The 22,832-nt window shown below is 47.6% G+C and overlaps 1 protein-coding gene across 1 annotated transcript; it reads left to right on the forward strand.

The window, feature by feature from the left end:
• The first annotated feature begins 8,462 nt into the window (after positions 1–8,462).
• On the forward strand, positions 8,463–21,088 carry METTL2A (methyltransferase 2A, tRNA N3-cytidine). The gene is made up of 9 exons (XM_068418707.1): positions 8,463–8,563; positions 10,391–10,482; positions 14,435–14,796; positions 16,166–16,215; positions 16,685–16,745; positions 17,925–18,064; positions 18,872–18,978; positions 19,178–19,243; positions 20,601–21,088. Exons 1-9 carry the CDS (start codon positions 8,475–8,477, stop codon positions 20,747–20,749), a joined length of 1,116 nt encoding a protein of 371 aa, XP_068274808.1. The 5' UTR covers positions 8,463–8,474; the 3' UTR covers positions 20,750–21,088.
• Positions 21,089–22,832: the final 1,744 nt, after the last annotated feature.

Raw genomic sequence — 22,832 nt, forward strand, 5'->3', positions numbered from 1 at the left:
AAATCACCAAATCCTTTGTGGATATGAGAGTTGTCAGTGTTGTAAACTGCCCTTTTGGTGAAACTTTTAAAGCTGCAACCAAGAGTCTCCCTGCAAACTCTTGCTGTATTTTGGGCTCTCCTTCCTCAAACGTATTTCCCCATTGACTAACCTCCATCTTCCCCCATGCGCCAGGGGACACAGTTGACACCCATGATGCAGATTCCAACATGGGCCCCATGGAATCACCAGTCCCCTTAGCTGGTGAGGAGCTGCAGGAAGCCCTAGGACACACCGCAGGTGAGGACTGATATTCCCCTCCTCGCTCTCTGCTCCTACATGGCCCCTCCAGGGGAGGCTGCTGGCTCTCTGCAGCTTGTGCTCAGCCCGTGGCTGGCGTGGGATACGCCGTGCACTCAGCAGAGGTTAAATTCTCTCCATTTCTCCCTTCCCTTTAATCTTGTGTTGAATTTTTGCTTGGCATTATTTGGCACAGGGGCCATAGCATGAACTCTGTGGGTCTCAGCAAGCCATAAATGCCATCCCTCAGCATATCGAAGGAGAAGGGGGCTGCGTCTAGAGCGTGTTACACGTGATGTGGCATGGAGGGAGGCGACGGGTGATGAATGGCCAGGGAAAGGGAATTTAATCTTTCTTGGCCTCAGCATCCCACCCTGCCTGGGGGGGAGGGAGTTTCATTGCATTATTGTGGCTACAGACCTTTAGATCCTGAGATGGAAAGGGGAGGTGAAAGGCAAAGGAGGCTCCATTATTATTATTATTAATAAACTTTTTTGCCAAGTCTTTCTGTGCCAACTGCCAGCACACAGAGGAGGTTTCCAACACTTTCTTGTTACAGAGGACACAGCCGTTGTGGATAATCTGGGCTCTGACCTGGCCACTGTGGAGACCCGCTTGAGCCCAGAGCCACAGGAGGTGCCAAGTCTTGCTGCTGTGGAGACCCGCTGGAGCCCAGAGCCACAGGAGGAGCCAAGTCTTGCTGCTGTGGAGACCCGCTGGAGCCCAGAGCCACAGGAGGAGCCAAGTCTTGCTGCTGTGGAGACCCGCTGGAGCCCAGAGCCACGGGAGGAGCCAAGTCTTGCTGCTGTGGAGACCCGCTGGAGCCCAGAGCCACAGGAGGAGCCAAGTCTTGCTGCTGTGGAGACCCGCTGGAGCCCAGAGCCACGGGAGGAGCCAAGTCTTGCTTCTGTGGAGACCCGCTGGAGCCCAGAGCCACAGGAGGAGCTAAGTCTTGCTGCTGTGGAGACCCGCTTGAGCCCAGAGCCACAGGAGGAGCCAAGTCTCGCTTCTGTGGAGACCCACTTGAGCCCAGAGCCACAGGAGGAGCCAAGTCTTGCTTCTGTGGAGACCCACTTGAGCCCAGAGCCACAGGAGGAGCCAAGTCTTGCTGCTGAGGATGGTGTCTCTCTGGCTGCCCTTTCGGTGTCGTTGTCAAGGCCTGAAATCTCCCTGGAGAGCCAGTCGCGGCTGCTGACGAGACGCCCTACTCCATTCAAACATCGCCTGGACTCTACCTCATGTTACAAAGGCAGCACCGAGGACCTTGACTCCATCCTGGGCTCCACGGCCAGCGAGGTGCACCTGACCCGCAAGGAGAAGCTGGAAGCCTTAGGACACATGGAAGGTAAGGGTAGGTATTTGAGGTCTTTTTCCTTGGAGAAAGCCTAGAAATCTTGGGAAAACAGCAGATTAGTTAAAAGCCTTCTCCATGTGTGTACTGGTGCTTGTCAGATGATGAGGACGTGATGTTAACACGGAAGCTACACAAGGCAACTGATTCCCTTAGAATAATGCAGGGGGTTCCCACTCGCGTGGGAGTAACGTGGAGGAAAGTCTCTGGTGGTGAGGGACTCAATTGCTCCTCTAGCAGCAAAATCCTCCTCCCCTGTCTCAGCAGGGTCTAGTACCTTATTTTTGTACCCCCCAATTGCCACAGAGGCACCATGCTATGAGGGGGGCTTTGTGCCCAACGAAGTCAGTCTGGATTCCCACCAGTGTAAAGAGAAGCAAGCCACAGCACTTTTACTTTCAACTTTCCCTTTTTCCACTGCCTCACCTTGCCCAAGGACTCCATCCTGCCTTCACTTGGAAGGAAGAAATCTCTAACCACCCTTCTGATAAAGCCCCTAGCTTGTGCAGTAGCTGCCACCGGGTCCAGCACCAGCACCTCGTCCCCTCTGCGTGCTGGTGTCTGTTATTTCCACTGACGCTGAGCTGGGCTCAGTACAGCCATGTGCAGCCTCACCAAAGCCAGACAGGCAACACTAATTCCCATATTCACTAGCTTTCCTTAACACATGCCATTACACACAGCAGTCACAGCACTTGGGTTGTGCAGCCGAGCTCCCAAGAACAGCACGCCAAGAGAAACTGTGTTAAACTCCAGCTTCTCCTCGAGGATTCAAACACGCTGTCCCCAGTCCATCTTTCCAACTGAACACGTTTCCCACCAGAAACCCTAATATTTCTCAGGGCCGTCAGAGATTAACACATCAAACCTGAAGCTGCTGGGAAAACCAAAGCCCGACGCTGCTCTCAGCATGCTCCTTGCTCCATGTCATAATTCACGAGGCTACGACAAGCCTTGGGCATCTCCTTTGGGACTTGGAAGTCTGGGCATGGCCCAAAGTGCCTTGCCCTGTGTCTCACAGTTTTTCTGGGGTGACAGCAGGAACTGAGACTGGGTCTTTAGCCACCATGGGACCTTCGTGCTGGGTCACAGTGTTGCAGGGGTGACAGGCTGGCTATGCTGCGATCACAATTGTGTGGCCTTGCGTCCACCAGCCAAACCAGGTTGTGGCTTAGCAGGTGGAGGACAGTATCTATCTATAAGAGAGCTTGGTGTGACGTTAATCTGCAGCTGTGACTAGTCAGGCTTTGGCTACCTTGAGGCACCATGTTCAAGGGGTAGAGAAAGGAAAACCAGCTTGTCCATGAAGTGTCACCTCCATGGATGGCAGTTTGTCTCAGAGCTACCTGCTGTCCCAGGCACTGGCTACTCTGGAGGGAAGGGCAGAGGAAGGGGAATAAGCCACCCTGCATATCCACTGCGGGTGGGATAGGCAATCAGAGGCTTAAGCGGCAAGAAAAGGAGATTCGAGTTAGCCATAGGGAAGATGCTGTAGCAGAGGACAGGGAACACTGGGAGGGCGCAGGATTTCCGTCGCTGGATAGCCTGCTGCCCGTGAGCAGGATGAGACAGTGAGTTAATGCTGGGGTAGCACAAAACAGGGACAGGTGTCATCGTAGGGTCCTTCCAGCTCTCCTCCTGGTGACGTCTACAGCTGTGAGTCTTGCCTGGAGGGAAGCCCACGAGACTCTCTGCTTATTTGTCTTTCCACATCCAGAAAGAATCACTCCTTCTCCTGGCTGTGCTCCCAAAACCCGTGTGACACCAAAGCCTCTGCCAAAGAAGAGGGTGATAAAACCCCTCCCAAGGGAGACAACCAGGTGAGCATGAAGGTGGCAGTTGGGTGTGTGGAAATGCTGCTGACCCTGGTCTGTTATGTGATCACGTGCAGGGGTCCTGCCTTCACGCTCATCCCCATAGTGCTGTGCGTGTTGGCATTAGCAATCTAGAGAAGAAATGCTGAGGCATGGGTGGTGGCTTGGGCCAGGCTTTTAAGCACCAGCCCCAACGGGCTGTGGGTCACAGAGCTTGGTCCATCCAAGGCTGCAGTGTGGCCAAGGGAGGTTTCCAGGGCTGTTTCCTCCTGGCTGATGTTTCTGCTTAACCGCACGCACCAGAGTTGCCACAGTTGCCCTCTGTCAAAGCTGGTCTGAACTGGGGAAGACAGCTGAGATCCCATGATCGTTTCTGTGCAGCCTTGAGCAGTTAACGTGAGCTGCCGCACAGCGTTTCGCTCCCATCACTGTGAGCGTGGAGCTGGGTGGTGAGCTCTTCCCTGGCAGTCCTTCTAGCACTGTCTGGCCCACAGGGCTGGGAGAAGGACTGGCACCTGCATTGCTCACTCCAGCTCCATCAGCAGGAGCTGTGTATGGGTTGGTCTCTTGTCAGTATGTGCCTCTCAGTTGTCAGTCTGTCCATCTCTCTTCAGGCCTGTGTGTGTGTGTGGCAGGGACCTCTCACGCGTCCCTCGGCAGAGAATTGAGTGCGAAGCAGCAAAGAACATGACATGGAAACAACGGAAAGGTAATGTCACCCTGCTATGGGCTTCCCCCCTGGAAGGCATGTTGCCAGCATGGCTGGGAGTGGGTTGACCTTTAGCTTGGTCCTGCAGCATTGCATGATCCTCCTGAGACAATAACCAAGAGGGTTATATATAACACAAAGGAAGGGACAATCCCCTGTCCCAAGGATTTGGGGACCCAGCGATTGAAGGAAGCATCAATACCCATTTTAACAGAGAGATAACTGAAGCTCGTGAGCGCAGAGCTAGAACTAAACCAACCACCTCACCCAGCACCTCACATTAAATACAGGCTCACCAACTCCCCTGCACCCTTCGTAGCTGTTTAGAGGTAGATGCTTCACCACTGACAGTAAGGAACAACCCGCCCCAATCCCAGTCCCAAATCCCCAGTGGTTATGGTTCATTGTCCCCAAACAAATATAATATAGGTAGTGCCTCCCTCCGGCCCGTTTAATCCACTGTCCTCTCCCTGCCTGCAGCATTCTCTGATGCCTTCAACTTACTCCCCAAAGACCCGGACGGCAATGTTAAACTTCACAGCCTGGAGGTGACCGCTAAGCAGCTGGGGATTGACTTAACTAGTCAAGAGGAGTACGATTGGCTGGTGCATGCAGATGCCGACGACGGTGAGTGCACCAGACCACATGTTACTCCCCTGCAGGTTGTTCCGAGACGGTTTCTGTGTGTGCAAAGCGATTTTCCTCCATGTGCCTTCCCAGCCCGGGGCAATACCGTACCAAACTGTTTCCTGAGCCAGAGGCTGCACTTGGGCTGCTGTGTTTTAGCACTTACCAGGGTCTACCCTTCATGAATACATGTGGTGCTTTTTGGACATCTTTATGCATGCTGAAGCACCAAGTTCCAAAGCCCATTACACGTGAAAGATTTAACAGCTTTTCTCCTACCCTTAGATTTTAGTAGCAAATCTTTCTGCAGCACCAGCTCTGAGCTGCTCGCCCCAGCATCCCATTACAGCAAAAAACTGCCTTGCTAACGGAGATGCCACTTGCCTGCAGGAGACGGGACCGTGGATTTCTCTGACTTTCTGGACATTATTACTGACATGAGGTATTTCGCCCAGACAATAGGTGAGTAAGAGTCGTTCTGCTCCAGTAAAAGCCTCACTTATCCAGAGATATCTGAATTTACCTGATTCTCAGACTAATTGGTGCTGAGCAAGAAATCAGCATCTGGGACCCAAAGAAACGAAAGCTGCTGTACTCAGACAAGACAGCAATAGCTCAGTGGGCCATGACAGGCCAGCTCAGGGTTAGCTCTGCCCCCAGGCCAGGAGGCAGAGAAAAGCAGTGGGGAAGGACCATCGTTGTGCTTGCCAGTCTCAGGGACAGGGGCATGAATCCAGCATTCGCTCCAGATGTTCCTGGGTACAAGAGCAGAGGCTGAACTCTTCTCTTATGAGACAGGACACAGAAGTAGCAGAACACCTGTTCTTCTTCGGCTAATGATAAGCTGCAGGGAATTGTCCTCCCTGCTAGATACCTAATGAGCACTCAGCAGAAAATGTGGACAGATCCCCATGGCATAACTCGTCCAGATCTTCCTGGGGGCTGCTGGGATCTCTGCTCCCTTTGAGCTCTGTGAAGGTAAGACAAGGCTCAGTCATGGCTCTGACCACTCTCCTCCTCTCCAGCCCCTAGGAGAAATTACTTAGGCAGCTTCAGTTCTGTCAATGCCAGAGGAATCCTCTTCTTCAAAGCCTTCTTGAAGCTGGTGGAGTTGGCAGCTCTGCCCCGCAGAACTCTGTTTCAGATTGTCAGGTGAGATGCCTCAGCTCTTTGAGACAGAGAAGGCAGGTCCCTACTTCACCGGGATATTTGTGCCTTATATAACTCACTATACAGAACACAAGGGCCCCAAGACTAGATTTCCAGAAATGTTTTCTATCTGGTTGGACATCCAAAAGCACCTGCAGAGCTCAGACACCTGCTCTACAAAGACGCTGTTGTAAATGCCACCGTGTGCCCATCACTCACCTTTGAGTTTAAATATCCTCACAGACCCGGTCTTTCCAGATATGCGGGTGCAGAGCAGCCAGTGCTGAGCGGGGCCCTGGGCTGTGTTTCGTGGGACAATGACGCCCTCTCTTGTCTTCTAGTTACTACCAGCAGAAGCTTAGGGACTGCGCTGGCCAAAAAGCCTGGGTGGATGGTGACTTCCTCAAATGTCGCAGAAAGAAGCCCCACAAAATTCTGAAAGAGCCGGGTTACCCTACGTCTGCCTCTGTAAGAGCTGCCCGCGCCTCAGCCAGAAAAAAAAGGGAGGCAGCAGCTTACATGGAGCGCCTCAAAAGTAAGGCTTGCACACTTCCACTCTGTCCCAAAGGGAAGTCACTGGAGCTGAGAGGGTGACAACTCGACTGGGGTGTTTGCCATAGCTGCTTCTGTTCCCTCCTGGCATGTGGCCTTCTCCAAAGGCAGAGGATTGGTGCTTCTGTTATTGAGTTCAGCACAACTCAGGGTCATTAGCACACCTTTCCCAAGGTAATTCACAGAAAATGGAGCTGGAGCAGACTTCGAGAGTCCATCCAGCCCAAAACCCTCCCAGGGCAAGAAGCAAAATGGAACAGTTGTGGTAGGTTCTGCTCCAGGGGCTCCTCGGGATGAAAGAATTGCCCTCCAGCAAGGTGGCTGCCCTAAACACTTAAAAAGTGTCTAGTGGTGGGTGAGTTCTGGGTTACCCCAACACCTACAGGCACCTCTACGCCAGGGATTGCTGCAGATTAAGCACCCAACACCGCAGCCAGGGGACTGGTGCCTCTGTGGATCTATGTCTGCTGACATCAGGCATGCCGGACAGCAGCTCCCCTGACTCGTGGCTCAGAGGAGTGAGGAATTCAGGACCAACCGAGTCCTTCCCCAGTGAGAGGAGACAAACCAAGAGGCAGGAGGCAGCTGGCTGTTGGCCGCACAGTCAGTGACTCTGGTTCCTATTTCCCTTTGCCCCATCCAGGCAGCCCTTATGCCCAGGTACCCCTCTTCCCACTGATTTCTGAAGATGTGATGACACCGGCAAAGCCAAAAAAAAGGTTGCAGAAGGTAGCAAGGCGGAGGAATGAGCCAACCACTTTACTTGAGAGCCACTTCTTCCATATGAGAAACCAGGTGCAGGAGGTGAGAGAGACAAGCGATGCTTCAGCCGTGTAACAGTATTGAAGGAGGTGCAGGGACGAGCCTGAACACCCGTGTTTTGTTTCATCAGGCAGCTGCTCTCAAGCCTCCCGCTCACCACAGAAAGCAGAGACACTCCCCTGCCACCAGCACAGAGTGCCCAAACACGCCACATCATCTGACAAGAGACAGCCCGGGCAAGACGCAAGCGCAAGTGAGTGTGAAATGTTGAGGGCAGATGTTACCCTTTGTCATACGGGGACTGCAGTTAGAGCAGAGCTAAGTGTGACTGGTCACTCACGTAACCTACACGTTAACCGTCTGGTGAATGTTTTAACTAGACACAGGTATTATTTTTTTCATAAGCTCAAGGAAAAATGAAACCAGAGGCATAATAATAGCTTACTTGTTTATTACTGTTAATCATCAGCATGAATTGGTTATAACCTGCCAGTGCCACATCATAACGCACCACTGAGGTGTTTTTTGTCTTGTATATATCCATGTGGCATGTGTTCCCACCTGGGCAAAGCTGTGTGATTTCCCCCTACCGTCCTCTGCCTCTCCTCTTTCACCTTCCCTCCCTCCTCCCAGCAGGTGCAGGCAGCCCCGCGGTACAGGCCCAGCCCGGCCCTCCGCCAGCGCCGCAGACTGCTGAAGCTGCGGCAGAAGATCGACGGAAGCCGCATCAGCCTGCAGACGAGCAGCGAGCGCTTCCCTTGCCCCTTCTGCACCTGTTCCTGCTCGGGGAACGCCAGCCAGGAGCTGGTGACAGCCGCTGACCGCCGCAGGCTGGACCGCCAGCTCCGCCGCAGGCGGCGGCCGGCGAGGAAGGGAACAGTGCCGGGCACCAGGTGAAGGCTGTGCCTGGACACCACCGGAGGCCGGTGAATGCTGGACAGCGGTGGCTTGGGCCGGGCCCGCTCTCCCACCCGTGTATGAAATGCCAAATAAAATCCAGGAAAAGCGGTTTTTATCGCCGTAGTGGCCGTTTGCCGCCCAACACGGACACACGCACCCCCCGCCCCGTCACCGCCATTCCCCTGGGGGAGCCGTTGCCCCGTGCGCTTCCCGCCACCGCCCCCACGTGACGACGACGGCCCTCACGTGACCGCCACCGCCCGCCCGCCTAGTCCTCTTTCGGGTCGGCCCGCGGCGCGCTGCTTCCGGTTCCGGTGGCGGCCGGCCCGTCATGGCGGCGCCCAGGGAGGCGCCGGAGCGGCGGCCCTTCGGGAGGCGCTTCCTCACCGACCCCGCCCGCCTCTTCCAGCATAACGCCTGGTGAGGGCGGCCGCCTCCTCCTCCTCGCTCCGTCGGTGCCCGCTCCGCATCCCCAGCCCTTTGCTGCTCGCCGCGCAGAGGCCCGGGGAGCGCGGCCGGGGCGCTCCGGGGCGCTGCTGCGCTGTGGTGCCTCTCCACGCTCGGCCACGGGGGTTGGGGGTAGCCGGGGGTGGGCTCGTCCTCGCCGCCCCGGCCTGCCGGTATTGCGGGGCGAGGCGAGGCGCTGGGTAACGGGGCTCTCGGCGGCCGGGGTGTGTCAGCCCCGAGCTGCCCAGCTCGGCTTCGCGAGGGACCCGCCGCAGACGTTGTTCGCGCTCCTCTCCCGGCGCCTGGGCTCCCCTCTGAAGCGCCCACCGGGGCGCGGAGCAGGCTCGGGGAGCTGTGGGTGTGGGGCTGGCGGCCAGGCAGCGAGGGGGGCCTGGCACCCCCGGGCTGGGGCGCTGCCAGCCTGACAGGCCGTGCCGTGAGGGCTTGGAGGTGTATGTGTGTGGGGGGGGCTGCTAATCCCCAGGGGGTCCTGAGCCTTCCTGGGCTCCTCCCGAAGTAGTTTGGGTTCCTTAGGCTCCCTTGATGCTTCAGGAGAATGTGTTGTTTTGCTTTGTAGCAATTGTTTCATTGCTATAGATAATAAATTATCCGCTCTCAGGAATCTATAACCCTGCTCCACCTCTATACATTAGTGACTGATGTATAAATGGAACAAAGATCCCTTCACCCATCTGCTGCCACACGATGCTATAACAGTGTGAGATCAAGCTAGGTGTTAGCTTGGAACAGGAGGTCTTTGGTTAGAGAAAGCTGTTGTTTTAAGATATGTTAAGCACCCAAATTCTCGAATTTGCTGGGAACTAAAGGTATTTTGCATTTTGAAGTAAATGTGTCCACTTCTGCTCTCTGGCTGCAATACCCTGTTAAGAATTGGGTATGTTTAATTTGTTCTAAAGTAATATGTGCATGAATCAGCTTGTTCATTTTGGGACTATATTATGCCAAAGGTCTGTTACAAAAGCATATCCTTAACAGTATTTTCCTGCAGAAACTCCCAGTAATCTACTTTTTCACAGACTTGACATTTAAGTCTTTGTTTTGTGAGATAATATCAAAAGACTAATTCCTCCTGAGGTCAGAATAGTGCTTCTTGGTCCTTGTATTCTGCTTTTCATTCACTTGTTTTAATGAAAAAAGGTCAAGTGAATCACTTTAATGACTACACAACTGTGTATGCACATTTAAGTTATTAATACTTAATGCTTTAAAGCTTCCTGCATATTTGTCTCGTAATTGGATTTAATATTAATGTAACACTTTACCTTCCAAATAACCCTATTCCCTTTTTTGTTTTAACTTGAGAAAGAAAATGTAGTTTTCTAAGACAGCTAACTCAGATGGCCCATGTTGATGACCTGCTTGAGTGACAGCACACAAGCACCTGCCTGACTGTCACCTGCATAGGAACGAGTGCGTTTCACCTTGTGAGAATGGCAGTTCTTCTCCAAGGACGCCTGTTCATGCTGAGTGCCCTCGTGGGTTTATAGTAAGGGTTTATTTCCTCTAAACTTGGCTGAGCATCAAATAGGGAAGAGGATTAGGGGACAGATTTGGTGTCTCATGGGATCCCTTCCAGTTACGTCTTTTGTAATGCTACGAGTGCAGTTCATTCGGAACCGCGACCTGTATGTGCTGATGGCTGGTGTGCTGCTGCTGAGCTAGAATTAGAGATTGTGGAAAAGCTCCACAGCTCCACAGGGCTGTCTAGACTTTTCTCTTTTCTCTCTGTCTTTGCCCTGCCATTCTCAGCTGAGTAGTTCATCTTATTTTTCAACACAGGGATAATGTGGAATGGTCAGAAGAGCAGGAAGCCAGTGCCAGGAGTAAAGTTCAACAGAACAGCTCACAGCTATTGCCACAAGATAAACAAGGTACTTTTGTCAGTCTTCTAATGCTAAGTCTTGACTTGTGCATACAAGAGTGTGGCCAGAGCTCCATATGCATCATCATTTATTCCTCCCTTTCCCCCTCTCCTGAATCATTGAAAATACATTACCTAATTGTTGATAATGAAACATGGAGGAGGAGGAATCTTTCTGTTCTTAATTTACCTCTCTGTGACTTTTCCACCTTCTCCAGAGACTCATCCTCCTGGAACAGAAATGGTGTTGGCTGGGCAGAGTTGTCTTGAGCTTCTTTGTTCATGTTGTGTATGTTTAAATACTTGTTAGTGTTCCTTGTCCACAAACTTCTTGCATTGTAGTAGTATTGCCTCTGCTTGCTTTTGCTCTCTAAAGCTTAACTTCTAACAGTCAGTCTTTTGTTCGCTTGCATGCTGTGGAGCTATCCCTAACTCAAGCTCAGTTTTTCTCTTAAGAGGGTCTAATAAAGTAGTGTCCGTATCTGTCTCTGCCAAGCTAACAAACAGCATGATAATGATTAAATCAGAAGCGAAGAAAAATTATTTTATCCTGATGGAAGTGTTTATCATCAGAGAGGCAGAAAAGGGATTCCAAAGTTTTTATTTACTCAGACTTGGCTTAAAGGTTATTTATACATCCAAAATACAAACCTTACCTGAATCTGAATCAAGCTTAAGGTGCACAGCTCTATAGTCAAGTAATACGGTTGAAGCTGTTCTGGGTTAGTTAATAATGCATCTTTCTTCCACGCCCGTTAGATATCATCCAGTCCCTTAAATGGTGGTGAAATGGCTTCCTGTTCTTCGGTGTGATAAGAGACTTGTTTGATGATGATCTTCTTATACCCTGCTGAGCTCTAGGATGGATCTGCTCCTTTTGTTCAAATTAAATTGAGTGTGTCATCTGTAAGGCGATGCTGAACGCTACTGGAGCTATTGAGACACTTCCCATATAGCTTCCAGTTGTGTTCACAATAGCAAATTTAATTATACCAAAGAGCAACCCTCCTAATTTCTTGGATTCCCGAAGCATCCAGCAGTTTCTATTGTGATGCCCATTGTGTTGAGTTCATTTTAAAATCTGGTTAACATTAAAGGATGCTGTCTGTCATGCTTTGAGAACCTATATACAACTATGAAACTGTGGAGCAATTTGCTGTTAGAGCAGTTTGTCAGGTCTTCATGATGTATTTCCCAGACAGAACAATGGAGGCCAGTCAAATTTTGACGGTTCCTATTCAGTGGGAAGCGTGTGGAGACAATGGGATGGCTGAAACGTAGGGAAGCCAGCCCAGCAAAATGTGCCTGAAGGGTCTAGTATTTTGAGAATCAGTAATGTCCAAGCAGGAGAACAAAGGCAGGCTATTGGTCATTATGGCTGTATTATTCTGTGGACTTCTTGGGGCTGTCAGAATTTGTTCTGAAGAAGGAGAGAAGTTCTATGGGGTATGTCGAAGATGTGTCTCCTGGCTCGGAACAAAGAAAGAAGTGGAAGAGTTTTCTTGGTTTCCTTTTGAGGCTACATAATTAGCCCCCATGCAATTCCGGGGGTCCCTGGTTCTCTTCCTGTCTTTTGTGAACAGTTACTTTTGTTTGCCCTTCTTCTGCAATGTGAAAGGGTGAGTATGGGCTTGGCTTTGGGGGTGTCCTTACAAAGGCGAGCAGAAAAGTCAGGAGTCCTTATCAAGAAAGTCTCTGGAGGAATCTGGCTCGCACGCCGATGTCCCCATGAGCTAATACCACAAAAAAGGATCTTGAAGCAAGTGTTATGTGAACTTTTCTGGCATAAGTTGCGCAGGAAGTCAGACTGAAAAATTAATATGGTCATTTTTTTGCTTTAAATCTGTTTCTTGCATGATCTTTGTCAGCTGGCCCTTGATTTCTTGCCTTTGTATTGTTACTGATCCTTTATTGCAGTGCTTTGAAAACACTAGGCTATGAGGTAAATGAGCTTTAAATAAAGCTTCCACACATGTGGGTTGGAGTATAACAGCTGTTCAGTAGCATCCAACAGAATGTCACAATAATTTAACACAGGAAGAGCACAATATCTTGTTCAGCATTATACTGTGGCAAAAATGTGGGTAATGCAAAGTAGCTGGGCTGGAATTTTGCCCCAGCACCTCAGGTAAGCATCCCATTGCAGTCGGGCTGTCATGGGATTGTTAGGGACCAGCAGGAATCAGGTCTTTATATTTTTGTTAGGTGAAAGAACATTTCCAGCCCCAGCGCCCTTGCGTGTCTCTACTAGTACATGGAAGAAGTGACAATTCAGGAAGGAGTGCACCAGGGTATGAATCAATAACACTTCTTCCTCTGACATTAGCAGTCATTGAGTTCTTCTATGCAAATAATAAACTGGCTTGACCCTGCTTACTTTGAGCTCCAGTGAGATCTTGGCACAAACTTACTGCTCTAGTCTAATATCAGACATATAAATGTCTTTTGGCTTGGGTTTTAAGGACAAGTCTTCTTAAAAGGAGAAAATCCTTGTAGTTGAGGTAAAGAGGTTATTTTTAAATATAGCTCTTTATGCTTCAGGGATAGATCCTGCTAAAAATATACATACGACTGACTTCTCGTTCTCTCTTAAAGCCATTTTTGTCTATATTTGGCTGAGGCTACATATTTTTCCAGGTGTTCTTGGTTCATTTTACTATCTCCCTTCAGATATCTTCTGAACTCTTGTATGCTTTTCAGAAAGACTATTAAATAAACTGCAGTTCAGATAATAATGCTAATCTCCAATTTTAAGATGCACGCTTTTTCTCTTAAACCTACTCTTAGTAGATGTTGGAGAGAGGTTGTCCATTCTCACATACAGTTGTCATCTTTACTTGTGGGAGAAGCGTTTGCATTCAGTAATGCACTTGTTGCTGTGCAAAGATGGCTAAGGAGTTGCATGTTATTGAAATGCAGTTTGGATCTCTGGCCGTGGATGCTAATGCATCTAGGCGATTACAAGCATATGATGCTATAATTACCTCTTATTTCCCAGGACAGAGAACTCATCACATTGATGAGAATTCAGGAAGCCAGTTGGATTTGTAACTTCCCATGGAAAAAATAGTTCCTCTAGAACTGTACTTGATCTGAAATCCGTGAAAATGTGTGGAAATAATTCTGTGGGTGACTCAAATTTCATTCAGTCATGGCGTTGTAAGAGTTCTTCCAGCTTGCTGTAATACTCATCTTGCTGCTGGAATGTATCCGCTTGATGTGAAAGTTATAATGCTTGCTGCTAAAGTGAATTCCTACCATATTTAGTCTGTCCACCTTAGCTCTCCACTATGACTTTAATGACAGTGGTCACTCCTGTTGATTCTCCTCTTTTGTTTTAATTTCATAAATGCGTGATGCTCTAACAGGCACAGAACAAAGTGCTGTAGACGGGACTCTAGCTGTCCTGTAATCTTGGAGTATTGCACAAATGCTAATTGAGCTTTCTGCCAGGCCTTTATAGTTGATTAATTTTTCTGTTTCTCCGTCTGAAAAAAGGGGTAGTGTGTTGGACAGGAGCTCTTCAGCTCCGGGCAGCTGTCATAGAATTCCCTTAGAAGTTGTAAGTGCTTGACACTTAGTGTCATGAGGCTCCGAAAGAATTGTTCCAGTGAACTGAACAAGTTGGTGTTAGAGATGGAAGTAAAACCTGGATTTCTTCATTCCAGTCTCCTTCAAAGAGGCCTTTTCTGTTGCCAGCTTCCTTTAAATCCGACCAGGAGACAGACAGTTTCCTCTTCCTATCTCTTTTCCCTTTTTTAGTCCTAACAAAGTGGCTGTGAGGAGGCAGGCTGAGTGTTTATGGGATGGCACAGTTTAAATAAAGGTGATTTTCAATCAGACCTTACTTATTAAAGCAGATTGCTGAATAGATGTCTGCAATGGTCCTTCACTGTCTGAACTAATTCAACTCTGAGACCTTCTGGTTTAACTGCTGGTGACATTTTTGTTTGTGTTCACAGAGGAATATGAGGTGAATGCTAAGAGGTACTGGGATGACTTCTATAAAATCCACGAAAATGGCTTCTTCAAGGACAGGCACTGGCTGTTCACTGAATTTCCTGAGCTGGCACCTAACAGGAACCCCAGTCAAAATGGGGATTCTGTGCATGAATTTAGTAACAAAGAAGACTCCAACAGTGAAGGGCTGGGAAGCTGTGAAAATGGACATTGTTCATTGGAAACCACAGCAGAGAATCACTTAAACCTGATAAAAAGCATGCCTAAGATCTGCACAGAGGAGTTGGCTACACGGATGTATAATGAGCTGAATCGACGTGATGGAGATTACCCAGGATCGTCTGCATCTTACCGTATATTAGAGGTAATAGCTGTGAAACAGAGTCACACATCAAACAGTCCCTTGTATCAGTGTTAGTGTGACTGGGACATAAAAATATGTATCATTGGCAGACAGCAGGTGAACGGGATGATTGCCTTAAGTCAGTAAAATGCAAAAAACAGAGGGCAGCTTATAAATGAATTAAATCTGTTGGGTTCTTTTGGTTCAGACTGTGAATTGGCAGAGCACAAGGACAATAAGAAGTTTCCGAGTTTAAAAGACAAACTATTACTATCAGATGTTGAAACAAGCATTTAAAAGTCATGTTTTGAAGAAGCTGATTCTTTTACTTGTCTGTATTAAGCTTTCCCTTGCTATTTATATTTTTCATGTTTGTGCTGACTCTTCTTTGCTTTGTGAGGTGTGAAACAAAACAACGAGACCAAGAATGTAAAGATGCTGTTTGGTTTGTTCCTTATGGCCCAGGTAATAATGGGGCATCTCGGACTGATATACGGTTTGTCCCAGAAAAGTCTGTAGGACTTCTGTGTACTAGACTCCTGACAGCTGGTAATGATCTTTTGCTCTGCCACCTCTAATTTGTTCACTGTAGATATCGCTGGTTTTGTTGAATACTTCATGTCTGTGGAAGTTCTGCCCTTCCAGGGAGAATCAATATGAACTGTCCTTTCGATATTTTAATTTAATCTGAGGCTTTGAGATTTCCTCAGACTTTGGTGTTCTTGGATCATTGTGCCTTTCCTGTCTCACCTGAGTGCTTTCAGTAATATCTGTCACTGCAAGCCATCAGGGGTGTTTTCTGCTCAGTTTGTTTCAATTTTACTGATTCCTTAAACATTCAGAGGCAAATTCCCCAAACCCAGTTGTGTGAGCCATCTTCTCCTCAAATGGGAACAAGCAGAAGGAATAATAAGGCAGAATCATTGTAGGCCTAGTTGTAACTTGAGGACGAGCCATCTAGTGAAGGAAACTCTGAAGCAGCAGGATGTAATTGTAGTAAAGCAAACTTCTTTCTCCATTGCTCTGATTTTCTACGGAGGTGAATGCAACTAATCCGTGGCCTTTGCTAATGTTTCAGTGACTCATACTGGTTGTTACACTTGGGATTCCAGCAATAACAGTTTTGAAAAGAGTAAAAATATATAGATTGTTAGTAAGATTTCTACGAGAACTGGCTTAGTGGTTTCCCACAAATCTTATGTGTAAGCCTTCTCCTCAGAGCTGGACATACTCAGATCTTGCAGTGAGATTTGCAAATGGTCACTGCTATGCTCAGTTGTTAGTCATGAGTTACTCTTTGTTCTATGGCTGTAGAGAGATGATTTGAAATTAGCTGCATGGGACATGCTGAATAAATTGTTTTCACTGTGTGTACATCTACTTTGTGCAGGTTGGCTGTGGTGCTGGAAATACAGTCTTCCCAATTTTACAAACCAACAAGTAAGTAGTTCTCAGTAGGTTTTTACCTGCATGATACACCAGCCTCTGAAAAACAATTGGAAAAGCATTGCATGTGTTCTTAGTTTAGAGAATCTCAGAGAAGGGCCAGATGCAAATGGCACCTTTGCCATCTGCAACGTCAAACGATTGTGTTTTGAGCTTGGAAATCTTTGGACTTGGAACACAAGCAGCGAAACGTGATGTGAGTTTACATGTCCCATTCTGAAAGCATTTTCATACAGGCCTCCTTTTCTGGAAGGAAAAGTAAGCCATCAGTTCCATGTGAGTGTAACTGAGGCATAAAGGAACAACGTGATCCACCAAATTTTGCCCAAGGCATTATTGACAGAGGTAGACTAAAGCCCAGGACTTCTGGCTCCCAATTCTGTGCTCTGTGCATTTGAGACACTTCTTAACTCCTGTGGAGCATCTTTATACACATTATGATAGTTTCTTTTATTTATTTCAGTGACCCAGGCCTATTTGTTTATTGCTGTGATTTTTCTACAACAGCTGTGGATCTTGTCCAGGTAAACTCCATGGTGACTTATGAAGGTAGGAAGTACATGGTGCCAATTGCACGTTAACACAAATATATCACAGCTGCCACTGGCTGTCTAGCTGTGTTGGCAGCTTTCTTTTTTTAGCTAGCCTTGATGCTGACCCTTACACTGGTGAATCAGGAAAACGAGCCATCAAAGATTGTAGAAATGAGGGAAGTTGGAATTCTCAAAATGTCACATTGGCAGCAGACAAGTCAGCCAGATTTTCTTTCCCCTGTGGTTGGCAGTACTTTTCTAAATCCAGTGCTCTTTTAGCTGAGTAACTGCTGAACCTTGAAAACATTCAGGCTATTTTTTAACAGGAACTGAAGCTGGTTTTGGTTTGTGTGTGCGTTACTGTCACTGCAGTTCTGGGAATGTGGTCTGATTGCTTCTGCGCAGACAGCTGAGGAGGGATACTGTTGTCTGTGGGGCGGGAAGCTGGAATTTAGTCAAAGGACAAATAGCGCTAACAAATTTCAGGTCAGAACAGAACTGAGACTATATGAAGTATCAAATGTAATCAGTCACTTCATGAGATGAGATGAGGAGCACAGCAGCAGAGGCAGCATGCCATTTCATCCTCTTAAGGTGACACAGGCACTGTTTATAGAGGCTACTGCAATCCGTAGCAGCAGCTTTAGAAAAATATGCAACTTCTTTTTGCAGTCTAAATGTGATTTTTAAGAGCGTAACTTTAGGCAGCCAGGTTTGATGTTTGGGGTATAGGGAGTAGTCTGCTTGTACCTGAAATGAATATTGATTTCAGTGATTCAGAGAGGGGCTCTGACACTCTCACTTTTGTAAAGATTTCCAGTTTAACAGTGTAAATCCCTCACTTCTTACCACTATTAGTGGAAAATCTGACTTTAAAACTGCAATAATCCCTGAGTCCAGTTTTGGAGTTTTAGCAGTGCTGATTGTCTGAATGTAACAAGTCCAAAGCTCTTTGTGAATCTCCCACACTTACTTATTTTTCACATTTCACCCCAGTTCCTCATATGACCAGGGAACCTATCTGACCTCATCTGCCTTAGTCCAGTGAGGCTGAAACAGATCTCTGGACACACCACTTTTTTATGTGAAAGTTAAAATGCTTCCATGTCCAGATAATATTGAGATCAGGGTCTGCTGCTAATGCTCTAATTTCTCTCCCCTTAAACACAGAACAATGCAGAATATGATTCTTCTCGCTGCTTTGTGTTTGTCCATGACCTGTGCAATGACCAAAGTCCTTTCCCAATGCCAGACGAGAGTCTTGACGTTGTCATTCTTATCTTTGTCCTCTCAGCGATTCTCCCAGAGAAGTAAGTTTTAATAATTCCTTCTGGTTACAGAAGATAATGCATATAGAGCTGGAGTTCTTTAATAGTGGGCCCTCTCATATCAAGGAAAATTAAAGTTTGTTCTGTGACTGGTCCAGTTTTCCATTAAGCCTCTGAAAATGAAATGTGCATGTACTTTCTGTTGGAACAAATTCTGGCATAGGCTAGGTGTGATTTTGAAGTGCTGAGTGGCTATAGATGACGTCTTGCTGCAGTCACAGTCGCTCACGTGTTCTGTACCTCAGCCACACTAAGCACTCATCACCCATTTGTGGAAAGCATGCTGCTGGATTTTAAGGCTCAGAGGCTAGATGAATTTCTCATATGGGAGGTGGCAAGAAGGGAGGGGGCAATTTCAGAAAACAGTTAAGAAAACTGCTGTGATCTTAGTGTGACAGTGTGTTAACAATCTACATTAGCCTCTCTTCTTTGTTCCCTTTGGTTTTATTTCACAGCATTTTTCCTCGAGTTCACTTATTACTCCTTTTACAGAAAACAGTGGAGAACCTTTTGTAATTAGTAAGAGAGCGCAGTTAATCCCTGCTGTGACAGGCTAAGTTATCGTTGTAGGAAGAAAAACAGAATCGGGGAGTGTCAGAAATAAGGCAGCCAAATAAAATCAACCCATCTGTAGCCTGAGAGAGCTCAGAGAAGTGCTAGCTTTTGGTAGCTCTTTATATGAAGTTGAAACATACGTAAAACTTTATACTTTCTTTTTGGAAAGTAGGCTTAAGGAAACAAGCATTATTTTGCAGAATGTTGAGTACTTCTGTTTTGTTCTTTCCTCAGGATGCAGGACGTCGTTAACAGACTGAGTCGCCTTCTGAAACCAGGAGGAATGATTTTGTTACGAGATTATGGCCGTTACGACCTGGCCCAGCTTCGCTTTAAGAAAGGTATTTTCTTTTCCCCTGGGGAGTCTTGCCAGGTCACTAATAGATGGTGCTTCTCTAGAGTAGTGACTACCCTGTTGAGGAGGCAGCTCATTAATTCCCCTTAAGCACAGCGTGTGCTGGCAGAAGTGCCTCTTGTTGGATGGCAGTTGTTGATTTTTAAATGATAGCTGGTAACTGTTTAAATCCCTCTTGCCCTTAGGTCAATGTCTGTCTGATAACTTCTATGTGAGAGGTGATGGCACCAGAGTCTACTTCTTCACACAAGGTAGGAGGCTAGAAAACATCCTCCTGACTCTCCTCACCTCTTTTTATCCCTGTGCCCTCAAGTTTTGCCACTAGCTCTTTCCAGCCTGTCTCTTTCTTGGAGCAGTGTGAAATGTTAAGTGTCTCCCAGTTGCGTGGGAACCTGGGCTTGTCACTTGCTGATGCAAATATGGCATGGTGAATTCCTTAGTGGAAAATCCGTTTAGAGAAAGACTAATGTGTTTCCTGCACTGGGAGGGGTGGGATTGGAGGAGCTCTCCTGGATCTTGTTGCCTGCAGGGGACAGAGATGGACACCACTTGAAGGAATTTCGCTTAACTTTACTGTTCTCCTATGAAGAAATAAGAAGGGCGTGGTTCAGCGTAGAGCTGAGGCAGCCTCTCCAGTTCTTCTGCTGCTTGGTGTTCTGCAGGGATTGTATTTTCCCTGCTTATCACCAGTTGCACTTCTAGCCACTTCCACCGTGGGCCCTTCTGCATGGTCAGTTTTAGAGCAGTGGCACAACTGCAACAAACTCTTCCCTCCCCCACTGCACAAGTCTTGTTTGTCACAACAAAATTAATGTTTAATGCGTGTTTGGCAAACACTTCACGATGGCAAGCATCTGATAAAAGAGCACAAGCTGGGACCTGTTGGCCTTTTTCTACAGAAACTCCATACAAATCACATGCTCCCAGGCTGCAGTTGAACAAGCTCTCTGCTGCTCAGCAGGACTCGGCCTGGCTTTGCCCACGGCCAGTGTGCTGGGGCACTATGATCCTTATTTGCTTGGTCAGGAATACCTGCCAGTATAAGTGTTGCAGCCTCCAGGGCTCTTAGTGCTTTGATTGGGCCCCAGCAGGGTGTGGTTTTTTAAGGATTTTTTTCCCAAACTTAACCTTAATGAATCCTGTTCCCCTCCAGCCTATACAACACAGATCTTATTGCCACCGTTTAAAGCGTAGGTCTGATCCCGTTCTTTACTCTTGCAGACTCTGGAATTCCTCTGGAGGGGGGGCGGGGAGGGAGAAGGAATGGATCTGTCCCTACTTGCCAAAAGATGCTCCTTTAATGTGTTACTAGAGGTGATCCCCGTGTCTGAAACTGCTGCTGTTTTCTCTTTGTTGAGTCTCTAATTCTAGTTGTCCTCCAAATAATTCTTCCTTCCTTGGTAGAAGGGAAACTCAAGGGAAACTAGAGAAACTGTGGTCTTAATCCCCCTGTAGTACAGCAGTTACGTCCTGTCTGATCTTTCTGTTTCCCTGCCAGAGGGAGACCTTTTCCTCTGGCTGATCTTTCAACATAGTCTAGCCCTCAGTATGAGCAGGTATCAGTTAAATGAAAGCTATAGCATCCTCAGTCTCTTTCTCTGCTTCCAGACGAATTAGATGGTCTCTTCACAACAGCTGGGCTGGAGAAAATCCAGAATCTGGTTGATCGGCGATTGCAAGTGAACCGTGGGAAACAAATGACGATGTATCGAGTATGGATCCAGTGCAAATACCGCAAGCCTGCCCCTGAGTTGTGAGGAGACGGGGCGTGCTGTTGAGGTTGGAGCCTCTTCACGGCCACGTGCAGTGTCTCGTCCTGGTGAGATGTGGTTTTATGGAGTTCAGCGCGCACAGAACCTCAGTGCCTTTTACAGTGCCTAGCGTCACTTCAAGTGAGTTTTGCGAAGGACGAATGCTCTAAGAGGAGACCAAGCAGTAATTTAGATGTCTTGCTACTGGTCTGAGTTTTTAAAATTATTTATGGTTTTAACAACTTAAGAAATGGTCATGCTGTCTGACAGCAGCTGAGCAAGTTGAGTAGCGACTCACTCATACTCTGGATTTCTACATGAAACAGAAAGAGAGCTTCAACCTGACCTCTGTGTGGTGTACTCTTGTCTTGGGAACAAAAACCATACAACTGGTAAATCTGTTCTTTGCAACTGCTGGCTAGGCCTAATATGGATCCCTTAGCCAACTTATTTCATGCAGCTCTCCTCTAGTCGTTCAGGTTTGTGCAAAGCCACAAGTTAAAACACATTGATCAAGGGTGTGAACTGAGAGCGTGCTAGTTTCTCTGTGCCAGCTTCCCCATGGATGCTTCATGGTGTGCAGATAACCTGTGGAGAAAGCAGATTATGCTGCTTTGCCCTCACTATCCACGAGGATGTTCATCTAGGGAGCTAGCACACTATAGCTCAGGTGCTATAAATTCATATTGGGCGGGGTTCAGGCTTTCAAAGATTTGGGGCTGACGCGAGTTTTGGGGCACATCCAGAGCACAGAGAATCACAAGCAGCTCATGGGACCAGAGTTTACACAGAATTACCTGCTTTTTCTGCTTGAAGAGTGAGAACCGTTCTTGCTGACTGCAGCCCCCAGGTCACAAGCTGCACTGCCCTGTCATGGTAGTGTGCTAAACCTGAGTAAGACAAGTCACCTGTCTTTGATAAGGAATCTAAAGAATGTTTACCACTTTTGTTTAATTTCTTAGAAGAAGCCAACATTGTGGCTTTCTGAAGGTATTTCCCCACTTTTGACAGCAAATATCTTTTATCACAGCTTGATTTCTTTTGTTATTTTTAGAGTGTGGTACAACAGGTTATTAGAATAAATTTTGTGGTAATGCTTTTCAATGATGGTTTGGTTCATACAAATCAGGCTTCCACAGAAACTCACATGCTACTGCGTGCCTGACCTGAAGGATCTGGGCCACTATTAGGTCACTACCATTTTTTTCCTCTTCTGTTATGAGTCTCACTAGTGCCTGCTCTCGTCTCACAAGAAGGGAAAGCCCTGCCTGATATCTCTTACCTTGTTTTAGTTCGTGAAGCAACAAGGTCTGTTGTGTGTGCACCACTGGCTGAAGAGCAGTTCATGCTACACAAAGCACGTATATTTTTGTTAGCTAGACACTTGTATTTGTAGCTTACAGTTGCCTAAGAATAACTGTCAACTATAGAGATGCGTCGGTTATGAAATAACTGCCGTCCTGAAACAAGGGAGAAAGGGTAAAAAGATGAGGAAATGTCATTGCTATCTTTGGAGAGTCTGCAGGAGTTCTGGAGAGTCAAACCAGGAGCACCCTGATTCGTAACGCGTTGGAAGGGGCTGTAGCAATACTCTCTGCTGGGCATGTGGCAGCGTGATCAGCTCCTAACTTCCACGTCACTGTGTCCCCCTGCAGGTATTAGTATGTCTGCTACCCGAAGGCTCCTGGGTCAGGACATTTCAGCCCTTCCTCTGGAAAGGCGACCCAGCAAATCCATTCACACCACGACGGCAGGCTGCAGTGCTGGGGTGGGAACGGAAATGCACCATTGCTTTTCTATATATATCTAGCTCTTTTAAATAATGTTGAAAGGCAGTCAAACTGGGAAGAGAATTCTTGTTCAATTTGCTGTACTGTATTTTCTAAAGGGCTAAGAGACTTTCCAGCATCTGCAAATGACATAGGAGATAAGGTGTCTTTCTTTCTGAGCACATTTGGCTTCTGCCAGGCACAAGCCTGACCCAACGCAGAAGCTGTGCAGCCGCTGCTGTGTTTTCATGCTAAACCTACAAAGTCTGGTTCCCTGGCAAGGTTGGTACCTCAGGCAAGGTCTAGGCAAAACACAGCTC

This window comes from Nyctibius grandis, chromosome 26, assembly GCF_013368605.1.
Source record: "Nyctibius grandis isolate bNycGra1 chromosome 26, bNycGra1.pri, whole genome shotgun sequence".
NCBI lineage: Eukaryota > Metazoa > Chordata > Aves > Nyctibiiformes > Nyctibiidae > Nyctibius > Nyctibius grandis.